Consider the following 19,319-nt stretch of genomic DNA (forward strand, 5'->3'; position numbering starts at 1 on the left):
ATCGTTTATAAGCGACCTCCACTATTTATGAATATAAGTTTGTAACGATTATGTGAAACTTCCTTATATTCTAGCATCGGATTTATGCATGCCAATTAAGTGTCGACCCTTAATCAACAAATACAAATAAGTTATCAATTAAATAGTTAAGCCAATTGCATTCACGATCCAAGAGTTCATAACTGAAATTTACCAAATTATATTGCAATAAACATAGTCATGGCTTTGAAATCACCCCTAGCCAAGAGGGGTTTAGCCACTCATATTTACAACAAAACGAAAGGAAATGAATTTAAACATTAGAAACAAAAGAAAGAAAACACATAAACGCTCCAACGATCCAAGTTGGACAGCAAGCACATCTAAGCACTTTCCTTCCTTTCCTTTGCTACGGCACAAGGTGTTGGTGAGTGTTTGAAGGTTTGTTTATATGGAGGAGTGGATGTAAAGATGAATGGATGTGTTTGGATGAAGGTTGTATTGAAATGGGGATGAATGATCAAACAAAAACTAAGCTCAATTTATGTTACACACACTTCCTTTTATAGAGGAAGTGCATGGCAATGGAGGGGAACATGGAGTGGTGTAGCAATTGAGTGCAATGATGCATGAAATCTGAAATGATGGAGGGAACAAGGAATGGTGTAGCAATTAAGTGCAATGATTCAATGTAATGATGCATGAAATCTGAAATGATGGAGGGAATAAGGAATGGTGTAGCAATTGAGTGCAATGATTCATGAAATCTGAAATGATGGAGGGAACAAGGAATGGTGTAGCAATTGAGTGCAACGATTCAATGTAATGATGCATGAATTTGAAAAGATGGAGGGAATGCAATGATTCAATGTAATGATGCATGAAATCTGAAATAATGAAGGGGACAAGGGTAGTTATGCATGGCATGGGTGGAAATGTGAGTAAGTGGTGAATTAATGAGTGCAAGGAGGTGAAAGGATATTGTGCACATGGTAGACAAAGGAAAGGAAATGGAATGATGCAACAAATGAGTCAATGGAGGGAACATGAATGATGATGCACGGCATAGGAATCCAAAGGGAGTGCAATGATGGAAAGGTGAATGGTGGAGTGACACCCCTTTGTGACTGAGCTCTTTGTCCTTTTTACATTAATTCTTCTTTCTCTTTAACACATTCCTAGCCTCTTTAGTCTTCAATTTCGTCCATCCACCTTGCTCCATGCATGTGCTATTCATTCCAAGCCCAAAACTGCTCCAAAATGCATCTTATTGCTTTATAAGGCATATGGACCTACAAACACACGAAAATAGCTTAAAATACATAATTAACTAAGAAATAACAACATAAATGCATGAGAACAAGCTAACTCATTTGCATAAATATGCTCCTATCCATATGTGATCTTGTCATCTTTACTAGATCATTAAAAGCATCCGGCATGCTTTGAGCAATGCTCTGAAGATCTATAATTCGACGCACCTCAATTTCAGACTAGGCAGTGGGGGATCTAAATGAGACATAGTGGGAGCATACCATGACAATTCGCAGCGTTCTACGGGAACGTTAGCATGCTTATCTTTCCCTAACGATGGGAAGACTGTCTCATCAAAGTGACAATCCGTAAAACGTGCGGTAAAGAGATCTCATGTCAAGGGTTCTAAGTATCGAACAATTAATGGCGAATCATTACTGACATAAATTCTTATTTTTCTCTGAGGACCCATTTTGGTATGTAGCGGCGACGTTATTGGCACGTAAATGGCACACCCAAACACCCATAAATGCGAAACGTCAGGCTCGTATCCAGTGACCAATTGTAACGGTGAATGTGGTTGGGTAGCGGTGGGCCTCAGGCGGACCAACATAGCTGTGTGCAATATTGCATAACCCCAAGCAATTTGGTTCTCATAACCAAAGTCTGAGCTATCAATTAAAGGCGTTTTACGAAAGCTTCTGCCAGGCCGTTTTGGGTGTGAACATGGGGCACAGGATGTTCCACATCAATCTCTACTGATATGCAATAATTGTCAAAAGTCTATGACGTAAACTCTCCAGCATTATCCAGTCGAATCGACTTGATTGTATAATCAGGGTGGTGAGCCCTTAGCTTAATGATTTGAGCTAGGAGTTTAGCAAATGCGGCTTTGAGTTTGGACAACAAACAAACATGTGACCATCTTGTCAATGCATCAACCTACACCATAAAGTATCTAAATGGTCCATGGGTTGGTTTGATAGGTCCACAAATGTCCCCTTGAATCCTCTGAATAAATTTGGAGGGGTCGTGAATAATCTTTGTATATGAGGGTTAAGTATTCAACTTCCTTAAAGAACACGCTTTGTATGGCGGGAGTCCAACATAGGGATGTAACTTATGCCCGTGTGAAGATTTGAGGATACGGCATATCATGTCACGTCCGGGATGTCCCAAACGGTCATGCCAAAGCAGCAAAGTGTCCTGGAACTTAGGCATAGGGTCAGCCACACTGTGGGCTTCTATGCCGCAAATGGTTGTGATGTACAACCCATTCGACAAGCGTTCCAACTTTTCGTGAATATGTTTCTGGCCATATTCATACAAAGTGATACAAAGAAATTCAGAACCATGATCTTCAGTGGTTTCAAGATGATATTTATTATCTCGAATATCTATAAAGCTCAGCAATGTTCTTCCGGAACGTGCAGACTAGAGTGCCTCCTTAATGGTCAGAATTGTACCATTAGACAACATACGTGTCTTTTCGTATCCTTCAATCAGGTTGGATGGGCCTGAGAGAGTTGTCAAATGAGCTTTCTTGGGTATTAAGTTAGTAAAATAGTGTCGTTCACGCAAGATTGTGTGCGTAGTTGCACTATCTACCAGACAACTAACTTCCTCACTAGACATACCTAGAAATAAATTGATTGAATTGGTCACATGTATAAATATAAGTCCATTCATTCAATTAAGCAATTCGAGAAATAATATCCATTCAAATAACAATCCATAATTCAAAACAAACCAAAACCAAACAAATTATTCCAAATCCTTAGAAAAATTATTCAAAATTTAAACCATAAACCTAGCAAAATAAGGGGTAGGGCCGGCCACTCCTAGTGGGTTCAGCCACTAGGGTAAACACCCTAAAAACATGTCTAATTTATTCATCCATAGGCGCTAACGTCTCCTAAAAATCCAATATCTATATTGATGTAATTGCATCTTCCAGATGATCCACGTGTGCAAAGTTAGACTCACGATGGGAATAATACTTGGCAATAGCTTCAGGGAAAGCTCGGCATAAACATGACCAATGATCATTTGATCCACAATGATAACACATGTCTAATTCAATAAAAGCAGGCTGAACAGGAGTTTTGTCCTTATTTTTTAAGTTTAAGGCCTTAAGGGTGAGTGGTAGACGCTGCTGGGTCACATTTCTTTCCTTAGGTGTGGCACTCTGTTGACCTTGGGCCAGTGGTTGGGCTTTCCATGGCCACGACGATTCTTTCGTCGTTTATGACTACTAGAATAGATCGCATGCGCTTCAAGCGCGGCATTTGAGCCAGTAGGTCGAGCTTGATGATTTTTCATCAAAAGCTGATTCTGTTTTTTAGCGAAAAGTAAAACAGAGATCAAATCCAAAAACTTGGTGAATTTATGTGCTCTATATTGTTGCTGCAGGACAATATTTGTGGCATGGAAGGTCGAATAGGTCTTCTCCAGGAGATCTGATTCGGTTAGTTCCACTTTGCAGAGTTTCAACAAAGAACGGATTCTACAAACTTCAGAGTTGTATTCATTCACGGACTTCTTGGAAGCGAAGATACTGCCAGTCGTGTCTTGCTTCAAGCAAGTATATGTCTTTCTGGTGATCGAAACGGTCAGCCAGAGCAAGCCAGATGGTGCATGGGTCATCCTCAGCAAGATACTCAGTCTGCAGTGCATCATGGATGTGTCTTCAAATGAAGATCATTGCAGTAGCCTTCTGAGCTTCGTCAACAGGTTTGTCAGCGATAGGTGTCTCGATGGTGGCTCTAATGCCCTTTGTAGTGAGATAGAGTTTCACGTCTTAAGCCCACTTCAGATAGTTTATTCTAGAGACTTTTAAAGCGGAGAAATCGAGCTTGTTCAAGTTCTACATGTCCCTAAAATAGAGGGAAAAATGTGAGTACTCATATGATAAGCCATAGACATATATCGTAGAACATACAGGTTCTATAGAGATGTATTGGTTTAATTCATGCAAGAAAACTACAGGTTTCATGTGGTATATTTTGAATGAAAACTTCAGGTTTCAAGGGCACTAAATTTGAAACTACAAGTTCAATTTAGTTTTATGAACAATTAGTTCATAATGAAAGGTTCCTGCAAGAAACACATAATGCAATATACTAATTTGAATATTAGTGGATTTGAGGTTCTTCGGGAACTCAAGTGTGAGAGCTTCGTTACTATGAAAATATGTGACGGTTCAAAGTATAAAAATAAATTATTGAATCATTAATGTCTAAAAGTGATCTTCAGGTCAATAATTTTGGATTCATTATCAGATTAATGGATTGCAGGTCACTTTTAATTAATTCAATAAATCGGGGTCATATGGGGTTGATTGTAGAAGCTAAATAATATTATTGGATCGAAAATATAGCCCAAAAATAATTTGGACTTGGTGCCGTGGGTTAAGGGGCACAGGTTGGGTGCCTTAAGTACAAGGCAAGGCCCAAAAGAGGGCTTTGAGTGCACTGTAGGCCATGGTGCAAGGAGAAGCCCCATCCACAGCTGGGTTTCATATATGGGCATAAAGGGGGGCACGGGAGCAAGCCCGTAAGCTTACGGGTTTGGCGCGAGAAGCCCAACCGCGAGAGCTGGTTGCATGGGACGCGAGCCGTGGGAAAATCCTAACCAACTGAGCTTGGTTGGATCCAGGCCAGGGCAGGCAATGAGCCCAGCAACCATAAGGGTTGCGGCATGTAGGAATGGACCCAGCCAATCTGGGTTGGCAACGTTTTGGGCTCGGGGCTTCAGGCCCTGCAAGGTGATTTCCAAGTCGTGGCCTAGTTGTTGTTTCCACAGTAAGCGTGTGGTGGTGTGCCGCACCATCTCCCATTCCCCAGTTTTTTTTTTTTTTTTTTTTGTCAAATCCCTTAGGTTTTAGGAAACCCAAATTTGCTTCTAATTTAATTTGATACTTAGAATCACAAATTTCACATAACAATTTAATTGTGCGATGCATGAAACAAATATATATATATATATATATTGACTATATTGACAAATATATGAACATATACAATATATATATATATATATATCGAAAGGAAAATATAAACATAGAGGGGTTCATGCATCATGGGGAATGTTTTCATGCTTCATGGACGTTTCAAATATCTTCTTTTATTTTAAGCGTACTTGATTAGTAGAAAACGAATGAGCCTTTGAATTTGGTGGATGATAGTCTCCTCCAACAATGCGTCAATTCCTCAGCTTCTGGTAAGAGCATACTGATAACGTGTTGTAAGCCTATTTGATTGAATGATCTAGGGTTTAGAGAGAGAGGGGGGCCGGCCACTATTAGAGAGGAGAGATTGATTTAATTGTGAGGTGTGTTTGGTTCACCCCCATTGTGTCTTTATTTATAGTAGTAGGAAGGGTAAAACATTTCCTTTTAAGATTACAACATTTAATATGTAATCTAATCCTAATAAGAATATAAGATACATTCTTAAATTCCCTAGGATTTACACAATTATATTCATATTTTAAATATAACTGCAACAGTTAACACTATTTTTCATTCAATTATTAAAATTATATATTACAATATTTTATATTATAATATATAATTTCCACATGAGTTGGGTTTGGATTTGGAGGATGTAAGCAGCGGAGGAGCAGTTGGTGAGGAGAGAGAGGACCCCGTTGGTTGTGGGGTTCAGCTGTGGAGGTAATCTTGTTGCCACGGCAGCAACACGGGGAGGAAGACGGAGAGGAAAGGTATTTTTTTTATTTTTTTCGTCAGGAAGAAGAAAGGTTGGAAGAGAGGAGGCCGAGACATTAGTTGGTGGCCTCCAAATTCGAAAATTTTATTATTTTTTAAAAATTGTAAATTAACTTTTAGGGTATAAAGGGAAAAAACTGTAGTTTAGAATATTAACTTTCTAGTTTAATGTGTGCTCTATGCAACAAACAAGCCAACTCCTCCATTTGCTTCGCTTTTCAACTCATTTCAAAAACTTTTTTTTCTCTTTTAAATACTTGTCAGCCCGTAATCCCCCTTTGCAGCTTTCAAGCAGGAGTGCGCTAGTTAACGGAACTATATGTAAGTTGACTCAACTCAGCAAGCGTAACGTAATTATCATCTAAGCATCTCTGTTTACCTAAAGTGTAATGAATATGTATTTTTTACATATAGCCACCATATGAATGAAGGTAAGCACTAAGCAAGCAAACAATATCCTGTTTAAAAAATAAGTGAAAAAGCCCAAAAAATAATGAAAAAGATAGCTAACATTCTTCAACTTATATAATTTGATCTAATTTAGGGCTTACATAACATAACCTTGGATCTAATTTAGGTCCTACTTAACATAACATGCTGGAGTTACATCAAGTTAAAGTTAATGCACAAAGTACATGTAATGATGAAAGCTTTTGGAATTATTAAGGAAGGCTACTGTTTTTGGACCACAAAATAATAACATGTTGTCGTTGTTGTACGCTGCCTTACTTGCTTGTCCATCACATGCCTTGTCGCTTTTTATTACCTGCACTCAACCTTTAGGGTTTGCTTGCTCTAATTTCTTTTGCTTTTTCCTTTTTTCTTTTTTATTAACTTTTTAATCCCCTTTTTTCATTATTTCTTTCTTTCTAAAGTAAATATAAATCATATGTAACCGAGTCAGAGAGATTCAGATGCAATGTGTTTACTTGTTTTCTCGCATTAACTAGTAATCACCTAATGAGTATGCGATACTGAATATGATCGTGAAAAACAAACGCGTTCTTTAATCAAAAGATACATATTTACATGCAAATTTTTTCATCAATTGAGTGTGTGTTTCGGGTCTTATTTTTTAATAGCACGCATTTTATTGTACTAATTAAATCCATATAGCTATTAACCTTAACATGCATATAATAAGCATGCAGCGTATTGAACATTAGAGGAATCAATACAAGTTCATGAGTTTGCAGCATGAAGCTTGTGATTATTGGGGCCTTCTGGTCTTTCAAAGCCTTTAATTTATGAGTGCATCACTAATTAATAAACACCAATCTTTATAATTATTATCCTTTTTTTATAACCAATTAATATGTATGTTATGCATATATAATAAATAAAAACTGAAATGTGTATGTTATAAGATGCTAACGCACGTAAAAGTAGCTTTGAAAAAGGAGAAAAGTTTCAAGAGAAAGAAAAGCTAGCTAAGGTATATATGCCAATGCCATTGAGATCACCAAAAGAAAACCCTTTGATGGGGCAAAAATTCTTTACTTGACTTCATCAAATCAACCTCAACAATCCACAGACTTTTAAATACACGACTTACTTGTACTTCCCATCATCGACTCATTTTCTCAGGAAATTATTGCTCATATATTTCAGGATTAATTTTTAAGAAGAAACGAGTGCGCGGCCGGACCAGATCAAATTATAGTGTTTCAGCATGGGTGTTCTTGGAGCCATTGCTAAAAATTTGGATACAATAATCGGGTATTTAGCAAAAGACCCACCTAAAATATCATCATCTGTTTTTATTCTTATTATTTTTTTAATAATTGCTCTATCATATCCTCCATGCATCGATGTATGCATGAAATGTATTTGGTTATATTCATGTAGAGCAAAAGAGTATTAAAAACATACAATGTAGATGTATGCATGAAATGTATTTGGTTATATTCATGTCACATTAAAGCCTTAGACAACATATATATTCGTGTGATTTCTACAACAAGTAAGATGATCTGAAATATATATCAGCTTTTTTTTTTTTTTTTTTTTTTTTGAAGACCAATCTAAAGCAATTTTTTATTAGCTACCCAACCATGGTGGATGGGGGACTTTTTGAATCTATAAACTTTACACAGTTGTTTGACCTTCAAGTTTTCACAATCTTAATTAATAAATATATAGTTGAAGGTTTCAAGCTTCCAATATTGTTAATATTATGGGTAATTTTTTGAAATATATCCAAGAAATATGAATAATAACATGCATTAACGAACATATATACATATGTGTATTTTATTATATCATAACCGGAACTTACTAATTGATATTTCATTTCTACGTACCGATTAATCTTGAGAATTTGCTTTTGATCTTCTTGCAGGCCAGGCCTTATGCTTCTTTATCCATTGTAAGTACATTCTTAATAATCGACCAAAAAAAGCAATAATCAGCTAGAATTGATTGACTAATTTATTGATATATTTATTAATTCCATTTGGTGATCATGCATGAACAGGTATGCATCAATGAGAGCAATCGAGAGCCCTTCAGCACTCGACGATCAGCAGTGGCTAACATATTGGGTTATATACTCTTTCATAACCTTATTCGAACTATCCTGCTGGAAAGTCCTAGCTTGGTATGTAAACAAAATACTGCATGCACATTTATTTTAGGGAGGGAGATAATTTCCACACTCTCATTTTCACTTTCTTCACTCATCGATCTCTTTGTTTTTGTCTCTTGATTCTGCTTGTATTTATTCATTCCAACTGTTAGAAAAATAGAATCTGGAAATCATTTCTCTTTATTTTGATATATACATTTTTCTAATAACTATCCATGCAACTATTGATTAAACTATATATGTATTTGGAAATTGGCATGTATAGGATTCCAATATGGCCGTATACGAAGCTGTTATTTTGCATTTGGTTGGTGTTGCCAATTTTCAATGGGGCAGCCTATATTTATGAGAACGTTGTGAGGAAGTATGTGAAGCTTGGAATGGATATGACGAGCTCAAACTATACAGCGGGTCAGAAGAAGGTCCTGCAAATGATGAGCCTCGACGCAAGGAAGTCCGTCGAACGCTTCATCAGTCAACATGGAGAAGATGCTTTCGAAAGAGTCGTCAAAGCGGTATGTACAAACACTAATTACGATCATCATCGAAGAATTAATATCTATTGATCTCTTTCTAAGAAAGATTAAGTTCACCAATGAATCTGTGATCAAATACGCAGGCTGAAAAAGAAGCTAGGAGGTACTGATCGATGCAGCAATTATGTAGCTACAAACATATAGAAGAGATGTGCATTCTAGTCTTTGTAACTTTCTTTCAATATCAATGTAATTGGAAGCTTATATATGCTTTATTTCTCTCGAGTATTGGAGAAAACGCATGTCGATAAATTTACTTTGAAGAAATAGAGCCAAAGTGAAATTTCTATTGCAGTATACCAAAATCTTGGAAAAAAATTATTTTTAAAAAAGGCCAAAAAATTTCCTGCTTATGGAGGGACTAGAATTTTCGCACTTCGAAAATTACATATACTCAAGAAAACAGGAATCTTAACTTCAGCCAGCAAAAACAAAAAAAGTTAATAATAAAATTGTAAGATAAAGCATATAAGCTAAAATGTCATATTTTACAGATCCCATGAGGAGATCGTAACATGGCTTTAGAAATAGATGTGAAAATACATAAGTTTTCAACAGTTAATTTGGCTAGTGTTACTGCAAGCGCAACAACCTGAAATCCTATGAACAATGCTGCTTCTGGCATTCATGCATGAACGTTCTTGTATCCTGGCCTAAGCAGTGAACCTGTGGCATTCACAAAATGTGATGTTTACAAGCATCTGACACAAAAAAAAAAATGATGTGGCGGAAAGGAACATATATCCATTTAAGAAGACTTACTTCTAAAACCTGTAAATCTTTGTTGTTTTCTTCTGAGGTTGTGGTTCTCTGAAACCATTAGTTACTGCAACAAAGGGGATTGTTGAATGGATTGACCTGGAGTTATCCTGATCCACATTTGGAGTGGGTTTTATGATGTGTTTTGCTCCTGCACAAAGTTTAATGGGGCCTGTACTTCTCACAACGCCATCCATTTTGGAAGACTCAACTCCAAAGGTTTTGAATCCATCTTTTTGAACGTCGTGTTGGCTGCAACCCAAATCGCTTGCTTTCTTCCAACTTGAGTCGAGGTCAAGTGCTCTCATATTAGACTGCATTTCATCTAAAATGTTCCCTCTTGACGATCCTGCAGCAGCACTCAACTTTTCTTGTGTTTCTAAGCGCAACATGTTGGCAGCCTTTGTTGAATCTACAGCTTTCACTGCCAGTCTCTTGGTTTTCTTGAAGGGATATGGGTCTTTGATACTGAAAGATTTTGTTTTTAATCTGTCTTTGATCTTGATTCTGTTTCTGTCCATGTCGGTGCCAGATGTTGGTTGTAGATTTACTCCTTGAACAGCTCGAGCAAGAGGAGGCATAACTGCAGTCGCCTGAGTAGGTGCATTCTCCCTCACTTGTGAATGAGAGGTCATGAAATTGCAAGGATAAGAAATTTCCGACGAATGATGCTCCTTAAAAAAGTTAGCTCTCGGCATAATATGCTGATGGTGTCTGCTATCCACATTTGGAAAAGATTGAGAAGCTGCATTTGGGGGGTTTACCTGCAGTGTTGCATGTAAAAACCAAGGGGGCATGCCCATAGAGGAGCTCTGAAACCATGATGACTCCACATTATTGTCTCTACATTCAGGATTCAGGAAAGGGAAGCCGAATGATGATTTTGCAAAATGAGGTGGATTCTGCTTGTAATTGAGTTCAGCAGGTCTTAAAACCCCATGCCCACTGGTACTAGGAGGAGCAGATAATATCGGTAGTTGAGAGCCAAACTGTAGGGATTGTAGAGATTCAGCTCCAGACAAGAATTGCTCTCGGAATTTAGGTGCCCCATTAAACATTGCAGGTGAAGTGGGCATCTGAGCAAAACGGATCAAATTAGAACTTGGACTTCTGTTGGCGGTAAGGCTGCCATTTTCAAACATGGAATGGCTTTGCCAGTTGCGGTAAGCGTGGGGAAATCTGGACTCTGAAGCTTTCATCATTAAATTTTGCTGTGGGGCATGTTCTCTGTGAATTTCAAACGACTGTGCGGCAGGTTCTTTCAACTTCCCCGATGCTGTGCATGGAAACCAGTTATGCTGGAAATTCCTGTTCAACGACAGAGTATCCAAGGCGGTACTTGAAGGACAATGCTCTGCTATAATTTCCTTATCCGTCCACAATGTTCCATCCTCAAACCCTTGAATCTCTCTGCTACTTTTACCAATTGCCACATCTTTTCCCATTAACCGCATTGTTGGTTGATTCACACCCAATGGTGTGTGGCCTGAATTTTCCTTAGAGATCATTCCACCTATCTTTTGGTTCTTCACCTGGTCAAATTGTCCGCTTTCACTGATAGAGACATTCATCAGGTTCCGGTCTGAAACAATTGGGCGAAAAGAGTGGCTGCTTCCGCTCTCAAAATCAAACTGATGTATATCTGCTCTTTGAGTACTTTGCAAGTAAGTAGCACCAAACAAATCTCGAATATGTGACCTAGGATTCTGTTTAACACAATTCTGCATAGGAAAGAAGTTCAACCGATCACTTGGAAGTTCTCTTTCCAAAAAATGTTTGTTGCATGCAGTCGAACAATCTCCTGTATTTGTTACATGGGTAAAATTCTGCGTCGGTAAGCTACTGATACTTGTCAAGTGGGTAAAATTCTGTGTAGGCAAGCCATTGGAGGACCCTGGTGTAGCATTCAACTTCCTCAACTGGATTAGCTCACCATGTGAATTGAGAGGCAAGCCAACAAAGTCCTCATCTGCACACCTTTCCCTATATGTAACTGTTCTTTGTTTCCACTCCGGAAAGGGATATGAGCCACCCATCAAGTCCATGGGTGGACATAATAATTGGGAGTGAAGACCACAATCGCTGAATTTATCGATTTCAGATTGTGACAGGAATGGAAACCTCCCCTTTGCTTTCTCATTGAAAATGAAACTAGATGAAGAAGGGACAGGAAATGCTCCTGTATTTTCCTTTGAACTCATTGCAGAAACTCCGTGCATAGGATGTACGACATGATCAATCATCTTTCCACTGGGCTCAAAATCTCTGGAAACAGTAGCTCCTTGAGTACTTACACGGGATTCTTCTAGAGCAAATATCGGTCTTGGAAAGCGAGAATCTGCAGGTCTATGTGTGGGGGGTAGGTAGCCTTGGTCGAACATCCTCAAATTATTATCTTCAGCCGCAAAACTACTTGAAGGCACAGATTTATCTGGCATTTGATTTACTTTTTCTTGATGAGTCATATGTGGCCTCAGAAAACTTGGAATATCAACATGATCAGGAATTATAGGCAATTCCTTCCTTCCGATTACACTGCAAGACTCAGTTCCAATATCTGTATCAATTGAAACATCATTTTTTCTTCTGTGTACCTCCATGGGGGCTGCTTCTTTATTACTGTCAGAAGACTGGTCCTTCTCAGATGAACTAGCAAAGGAATCGGAATTATTCTCAAAGGAAGACACTCCATTATTCCTCGGACTAAGTTTGTGATCCATCCCAGAAAATTTAACATGCCTTTCTGAATGTTGAATACCACAAGGATTTGATTGACTATCACTTTGCATGCTGCAATAAGTGGAGTTCTGCCCACAAATATCATGATTCTTGAGAATGCTGTGAACGGCAAACACTGGTTTTTTATGCTTTGGAAATGATTTGGATGTTTGAACAACTTTTCGCTTCTTTGCAGTTAAACATTTGACATTTGGTGTCCTTGCACGAGCAGTTACAGAATCCCAAATATCCGGTGCAAACTTCTTATTCAGCTTTTTGGCATAATTGGCTGAACTTTGCAATTTAAGTTTGCAAGAATGGTCCTATTTCATACAAGAAAGTCATTACACCGTCACATTCAAATTCTTAAAACAAAACAAGAAAATTTACATAAATCTATATCGTTGGTTCAGTAAAACTTTGTATTGATCATAGTTAATAATTAAGCATTAGAAAATATTTTATTTAGCTACAATATCAGTATGTATTAATTGGATTAAAAGCACTCTTAAGTGCAAAGGGAATTTCTAAATCAAGTATTCTGGACTGCCATATCATAAGCTCACTTAAAGCTATTGATTATCCGACGATCCATTGTACTATCTATGACGAATAGACCACTAGTATGTCCTTCTGTCAAAAAAGAAATTCCAGCAGAAATATACTAGCGTAATGCGAAAAACACTTTTTGCATCCTTTTTGCATACATGCCAATACCAAAACAAGACGAAGATAAATAAAACACCCCAGCCGAAGTTTGTGCTTAGCAACAGTTAATACTTATTCTCTCAGATCAAAACTTTAATATTCAACTGCAGATTGTAGTTTCCATCAAATAGATCGGTCACCCGATTACAACTTGAAGTCATTCTACCATATATCCAGATAAAGCAATACTCCTGGGATTTAGCTGCATTGCAAGTAAGATGAAATTTATCCTACTTCGTAACAAAGGCTTGTAACTTGTCTGATCACATATATACCTCTCTATCTTGTCCAAACAATTTAGCTGATTCAAGAAACATCTATTATAGCTTATCAGATCATATTGCAACTAATACAGCTTCCCAGAGATTGCTCTTGTCCAAACAATTTGTCGCTCAATCGAAACATTCACATTAAACCTTTTAATGGACATAGCTGATTCATGAAAGATCGGTTCAGATTCTCCATGCTTCTCTTGAAAGAGTCTGTTTAACTAAAGGATTTAGGGTAAGATAATGATTGTAGGAACCAATGACATCGCACAGCTAGGTAAGACTTCATGTGTGATTGTTTCAGACCGCAAGATCAAAGTGACCATTGTTGCTTCAATTTTAGAATTCTTAGATAGTTATTATTCTGCAGAAAGGAATCCATCGTCTTTATCTTTGAACAATTAGACCAACCTTCCGTAGTACTGAAATATCATTCTTTAATATCTCTATCATCATTTCGAACTATCAGCCATGCCACAAAGATTGTTCAGACCAAGAAGTTAAAGGCATGATATACAAGGACAAAACACCCATTCAATCTCTCTTTCTTAACTGAATCCAAGATTTCAAGACACAATATCCAGCCAAAAAGCTAACATGTGCAGAATAAACTCCACTTGACCAGATATCATCCATACGATAAAGATGTTTCACCTTTTGACTCACATTCTTGTGATGATATGATGACAGAAGAATGAAAATCACCAGGCATGCATTATCTCCAAGCTCTTCGTTCACTTAATGGAATTATCCTTCCAAACGATTTCTAAAAGATCCCACTACCACTAGACATAAAATGCCATCCTGAAGGCATAAAAGTCTAGCATTCATAATTCCACTAATCTACGACATTCAGATAAATCGAATCAAATACCACTGCTCATTTGATCGCTGATTCAATGTATGATCGATTATCTCTTAAATGTTTTATCGATTATATCCTCAATGCATGCGATCCAATTACAAACCAGCATATGGATCTAGCATATAATTGCTTGACCAAACCCCGACTGAATAGCTGGAATAACATCCCAAAACAGTCATCCATAGCTGCTGTAACCATTCAAACACCATACATATATACAGTGATACATATACTGAAATCTCTTGTTTCAGAAGTTGTTCATGTGGACCCGAATAGTCTTTAACTTCCCAGTACTGATATATATCTAGCAAGTCTTGGGCGTTCATAGTCTTCCAAACCATATCAGACCAAGAAGCAGACAAGATCCAGTATTCTAGATATTCCAAGGTCAAGGATATCTAATCAATCCCCAAAGCCAATCAGAAGATCCAAATTTAATCAAGGACAAACACAAATAATGCACTGCCAATCTCTTGCAACAACCAAGATCACACAAATTAAAAAACAGTACTACTGCATGCCCATCCGTATCACATGATTTCCCGATGATCAGAAACCCGTTCACCATACGTATAAAGTTATTAATTTCATCAGCAACCATCTTTGTAAAACTTCGTAAATGGATATATAGCTAGTAGAGCTTTCAAAAATTATTACCACACTTTTAATAAGCAATATAATTATACAGACGCCCACTTCTAAATCTAAATCTAATCTGATCGAAATTGGAGCATATTTTCTTCCCAAAGAGATTAGTACTCAAACAGTGTGTGTCTGTGTGTGTGGGGGGGAACAACATCATTAGTGTAGCTAGGATTATACACTTGCTAAACCAAGGACAAAGAAAATCGTCCACCCTATAAAATCCCTTTTTCTGCTGAATCCGTACCGTACAGCTGGATCACCAACCTCTCCCCTCCATAACCCGATAAATTTTTTTGGACAATCCATAACCCCGTAAATAAGAACACATAAAACACAAGGTACAATCACAACAAACGCACTCGCTCCCCTCAAACTAATTACAACGTTTTCTCCCAGCTTTTTTACCAGTATAATTTTATGCACAAAGTAATCAAACTAACACTACAGTAATCAACTTCAACAACAATCTTATTATATAATCATAAAAAAACACACACCCAACTGTTTAATCAATATTTTATGGTATGAAAGTTGATCACATACCTTGTTTGCAATTAACCCATCATTCTTCATCATCTTAATCTTCTTCTTCTTGAACTTCTTGTTGTTGTTCTCCTCCTCCAATAACATAACCCTTTTTTCCTTCTTCCTTTTCTTTACTTTCTTTGTTGCCTTTAAAACACTGCCACTCTCACCCAACACCTTACAATTATTATCTCCATCAACGTCATCTCTTTCACAAAGATCTTTTTCATGCGTTTGAATCTGCGGCGCCACCGCGAATATTTCCGCAATAGATCTCTTCTTGGGAGCTTTCGATTTTATCTTCCCCATCTGCCTCCTCCGCTCCTCCCTCGACGCAAGACAGCCATCGATATGGGCGTTCACACCGTTCACGGTAGACGCCTCAAAATCTTTACAAACTGGACAAACCAACGACGATAAGTCGTCGTCAGACGATTTCAGGGTCTCCTCGCTCTCAGCCGCACCATCACCATCAGCAGCAACAACCTCGTCAAGTCGTTGTTCGACAGCAGTGAATTCGATGTCGTTTCTGGGGATATCTGAGCTTTCTTTGTTGACAAGAGTTAGTACCTCTTTGTTTTTGTTGGATCTTTTCGAGCGGTGGAGCTCGTGGGACCACCAGTTGAACTTGGTCACGGTCATCGGAGGAAGCAACGCCGCCGCTTCTGCTTCTTTCTTCTTCTTCGTATCTTCGTCGTCGTGGTTGTCCGCAACCGCAAAGGGATAACATTTCAGCACGTCCACGGTTCGCATCTTCGCCGCATATTCTCTACAAAAACAGAAGAACAAATTTTTAAGAGCGGCAAAAAACAAAGCTAAGAAAAGTTGCTAAATTTGAGGTAGCAAGCAAGCTTACCGGATGGAGAAGCCACCAAACGCAACTGCCATGGTCGTTTTGAGGAGAACAAGAAGGGGAAATGAGGATAAGGGTTGTAGGTAGAAGCTATAGAGAATCAATAGCTTTAGAGGATAGAGATAGATAGACAGAGAAAGGAAGAGAGAGAGGAGAGAAAGATGGATATATTGTTTACTCTCCTGCTTTCTCTTTTCTTTCGGTTTGTGCGTGTAATGGATTATTATTTTTTATTTTTCCCGCTCGAGAGAGGGAAGGACTGAAGGAAAAGGGAGGACAGCAGCGGGCAGACTGAAGACTGAAAACTGAAGAGCAGTAGTGTACTACTCATGGGCCGAAGAGGTGGTGGTATTTCTCTGTCTTCTTCTCTCTCTCTCTCTTTCTCGAGCAGCAGGAGCACTTTGCTTTGCTTCCCCCTTATTTATGACTGACAGAGACATGACAGACCCCTACCCAAAACGCTAAAGTGACCCAATATAACCACGAGAGATTTTTTAATGTAATCGATATAAGAGTAGTATATCACGTATTATTATTTAAATAATAAAATATATTATTAAAATGTTAATAATTTAAAAAATAAATTTTTTACTACTTCTATAAAAATACTTGATGTATCATTCATATTTCTGCTATAATAAAAAATTTCTCCAATCTATCTATGTCATCCCCATTCCCCACATACTGACCTATATTTATATTTAGTTTATATTCTCTTATATATATATATATATATATATATATATATATATATATATATAAGAGAAATGTTCTCCTGATCATGTTAACATCAAATCTAAAAATGGATGAAAAAATGAGTGATGCTATAAACACATTTATTTGTCTTTACACACTTTTTTAAATTTTTAAATGTTAGATCTAATAAATTAAAAAATATCGAAAAAATAAAAATTAATAAAGAGAAGAGGTAAAAATGGGTCGGTTTATCGCACAACCCAATAAAATAAGATTTATATGTTGACTTATCTCTTCACCCTCAATTTTCTTTATATAAAATAAAATAAACTTTTCATTGGTCATCATATTATTTAAATGTGATATAGTATTATGGTTTGGTAATGTTCTTCTTTATTTATAAGTGAGAAATTTTAGGTCCAAATCTAGTAAATGACGAATTCAATACCAAAATAGGTTGTTCATTATGCAGCTTAGTCGAACTCCCCCTCCTCTTAGTGTAAACTATATCGTTCTACTCATACAAAATTAAAATTAAAAAAATCCTATTATTTAAATAGAAAAGTTTTTTTTAACAAATTATATTATCTATACCAAAGGAAGGAGATGACCTTAGTCTCATAATGGGCTAACAATAATGTAGTTCAAATTCGCCTTTAGCGAGAATCAAACATAAGACCTCTAACTTACAAGTGAATATGAATACCACTAGATCGTAGTATTAAGTGGCAATATAAAGGTTCATTTTCATTCTTCAAAAAACTGAGTTTTAGACTATAACCTTGTGTAAGTTAAAATCCGATTTTTGTCCCTAATGTATTTAATCATCTCATTTATTAATTATATTTTGATATTTTGTTTCTCTTTTTCTTCCTATTTTTAATGTATCAATTTCATTTAAATTTAATTTCCATTTCATTCATGATAATATATTTGATGTCTACATTTAGGTAAACTAATTTTTTTTTATAATAAATTTGGATACAATTTGTATGTTCTTCATTTAGGTACATTAATTCATTTGGTATATTTCGGTATATCCATCGATACAAATATATATGTAATTAATTCAAATATAATGCATTTCAATACGTATATTTTGGTACACACATTTCGGTATTATAATACATTCTAGTACATACATTTTGGTTTGTACATTTTGGTATTGACATTTTGTTACATACATTTTGGTATTAACATATACATGTGGAACACTAGGTGGACTCATTGCTCAACATAATTAGGGTGAGCAATAAATTTGTTGACATTAGAAGAGAGTTGTGATATAAGTTGTAAATATATAGTAAGAGTAAACTGCCAATTTTCTCCCTGAATTTTCACTTAACTTTCGATTTCCCCGCTAAACTTTTCAATTGGAAAATTAAGGACTTAAACTAATTTTTTTGGCCAATTTCCCCCTGCTAGTAGTTTTTCATTCATTCCATCCAAATTTTTGTTAAATGGGAGCATGTGCACAATATGTGAAGGTAGTTTGGTCGCTTTGTTCTTTAAAATAATTGAAAACCCTAGATTTCTAAAATGTCAACCTATGCAAATTTGTGTGATTCTATAACTTTTGGGTCTGAAGGTCTGGCGAAGTGACACTTTTGTCTTTAAATGAGAGTCACGTGGTGTGCACGTGATAAGAGTTAACGTTAATTGTGATGAAATCTATGGAAAACTAATATTAAGGGAGAAATTGGCCACAAAAATTAGTTAAGTCCTTCATTTTCCAATTGAAAATTTTTAGGGGGGGGAAATCGAAAACTAAGTGAAAGTTTAGAGGGGGCAGATCGGCAGTTTGGCCTATATAATAATGATAGGTAACTTATTTGCTTATGTTTATGTGAAATTAGAAATTTATTTGGATGCTTTAAACTAGATGTGTTTTGTCTAGTAAATAGGAGTTGTAAGGGCCTATCTCTAAAGAGTTTTATATATTACTTATAAGAATAAAAAATAAAAAATAAAAAATAAAAAATAAAGAATAAAGAACATTTTGGTATTATGTGGAAAATTAGTATGATATTGTTAAGTGAAATAAATTATTTATGATAGTATGTGATCGACATGCTGATATAGTGCACCGTATTTAAATTATGCGTGCATTTACCATTAATAACTAAACACTAAATTTGAACCTTAACTTTATCATTATGTTTCCTAACAAAAAAATATGGCGTTGTGTGTTAAATT

At 36.6% G+C, this 19,319-nt stretch overlaps 2 protein-coding genes across 2 annotated transcripts; one reads left to right on the forward strand and one right to left on the reverse strand.

Moving 5' to 3' along the window:
• The first annotated feature begins 7,452 nt into the window (after positions 1-7,452).
• On the forward strand, positions 7,453-9,390 carry LOC126583873 (HVA22-like protein f). The gene is made up of 5 exons (XM_050248408.1): positions 7,453-7,681; positions 8,304-8,330; positions 8,439-8,561; positions 8,815-9,064; positions 9,169-9,390. The coding sequence occupies exons 1-5, from the start codon at positions 7,635-7,637 to the stop codon at positions 9,193-9,195; spliced, it is 474 nt and encodes a 157-aa protein (XP_050104365.1). The 5' UTR covers positions 7,453-7,634; the 3' UTR covers positions 9,196-9,390.
• Positions 9,391-9,525: 135 nt separating this feature from the next.
• Positions 9,526-16,823, reverse strand: LOC126583872 (uncharacterized). The gene is made up of 4 exons (XM_050248407.1): positions 16,431-16,823; positions 15,593-16,343; positions 9,848-12,885; positions 9,526-9,751 (listed from the first exon to the last, which is right to left on the reverse strand). The coding sequence occupies exons 1-3, from the start codon at positions 16,460-16,462 to the stop codon at positions 9,850-9,852; spliced, it is 3,819 nt and encodes a 1,272-aa protein (XP_050104364.1). The 5' UTR covers positions 16,463-16,823; the 3' UTR covers positions 9,526-9,751; positions 9,848-9,849.
• Positions 16,824-19,319: the final 2,496 nt, after the last annotated feature.

Source organism: Malus sylvestris, chromosome 9, assembly GCF_916048215.2.
Source record: "Malus sylvestris chromosome 9, drMalSylv7.2, whole genome shotgun sequence".
In the NCBI taxonomy this organism is placed as follows: Eukaryota; Viridiplantae; Streptophyta; class Magnoliopsida; order Rosales; family Rosaceae; genus Malus; species Malus sylvestris.

What these genes read in the sequence shown, in the direction of transcription:
- LOC126583873 (XM_050248408.1), top strand. Translation starts at nt 7,635, where the DNA reads ATGGGTGTTCTTGGAGCCATTGCTAAAAATTTGGATACAATAATCGG. An exon ending in AATTTGGATACAATAATCGG is followed by an intron (nt 7,682 to 8,303) that starts GTATTTAGCAAA and finishes ATCTTCTTGCAG; the next exon opens with GCCAGGCCTTATGCTTCTTT. An exon ending in TCGAAAGAGTCGTCAAAGCG is followed by an intron (nt 9,065 to 9,168) that starts GTATGTACAAAC and finishes TCAAATACGCAG; the next exon opens with GCTGAAAAAGAAGCTAGGAG.
- LOC126583872 (XM_050248407.1), bottom strand. Translation starts at nt 16,462, where the DNA reads ATGGCAGTTGCGTTTGGTGGCTTCTCCATCCG. An exon ending in TTTGGTGGCTTCTCCATCCG is followed by an intron (nt 16,344 to 16,430) that starts GTAAGCTTGCTT and finishes CTGTTTTTGTAG; the next exon opens with AGAATATGCGGCGAAGATGC. An exon ending in ATGGGTTAATTGCAAACAAG is followed by an intron (nt 12,886 to 15,592) that starts GTATGTGATCAA and finishes TGTATGAAATAG; the next exon opens with GACCATTCTTGCAAACTTAA.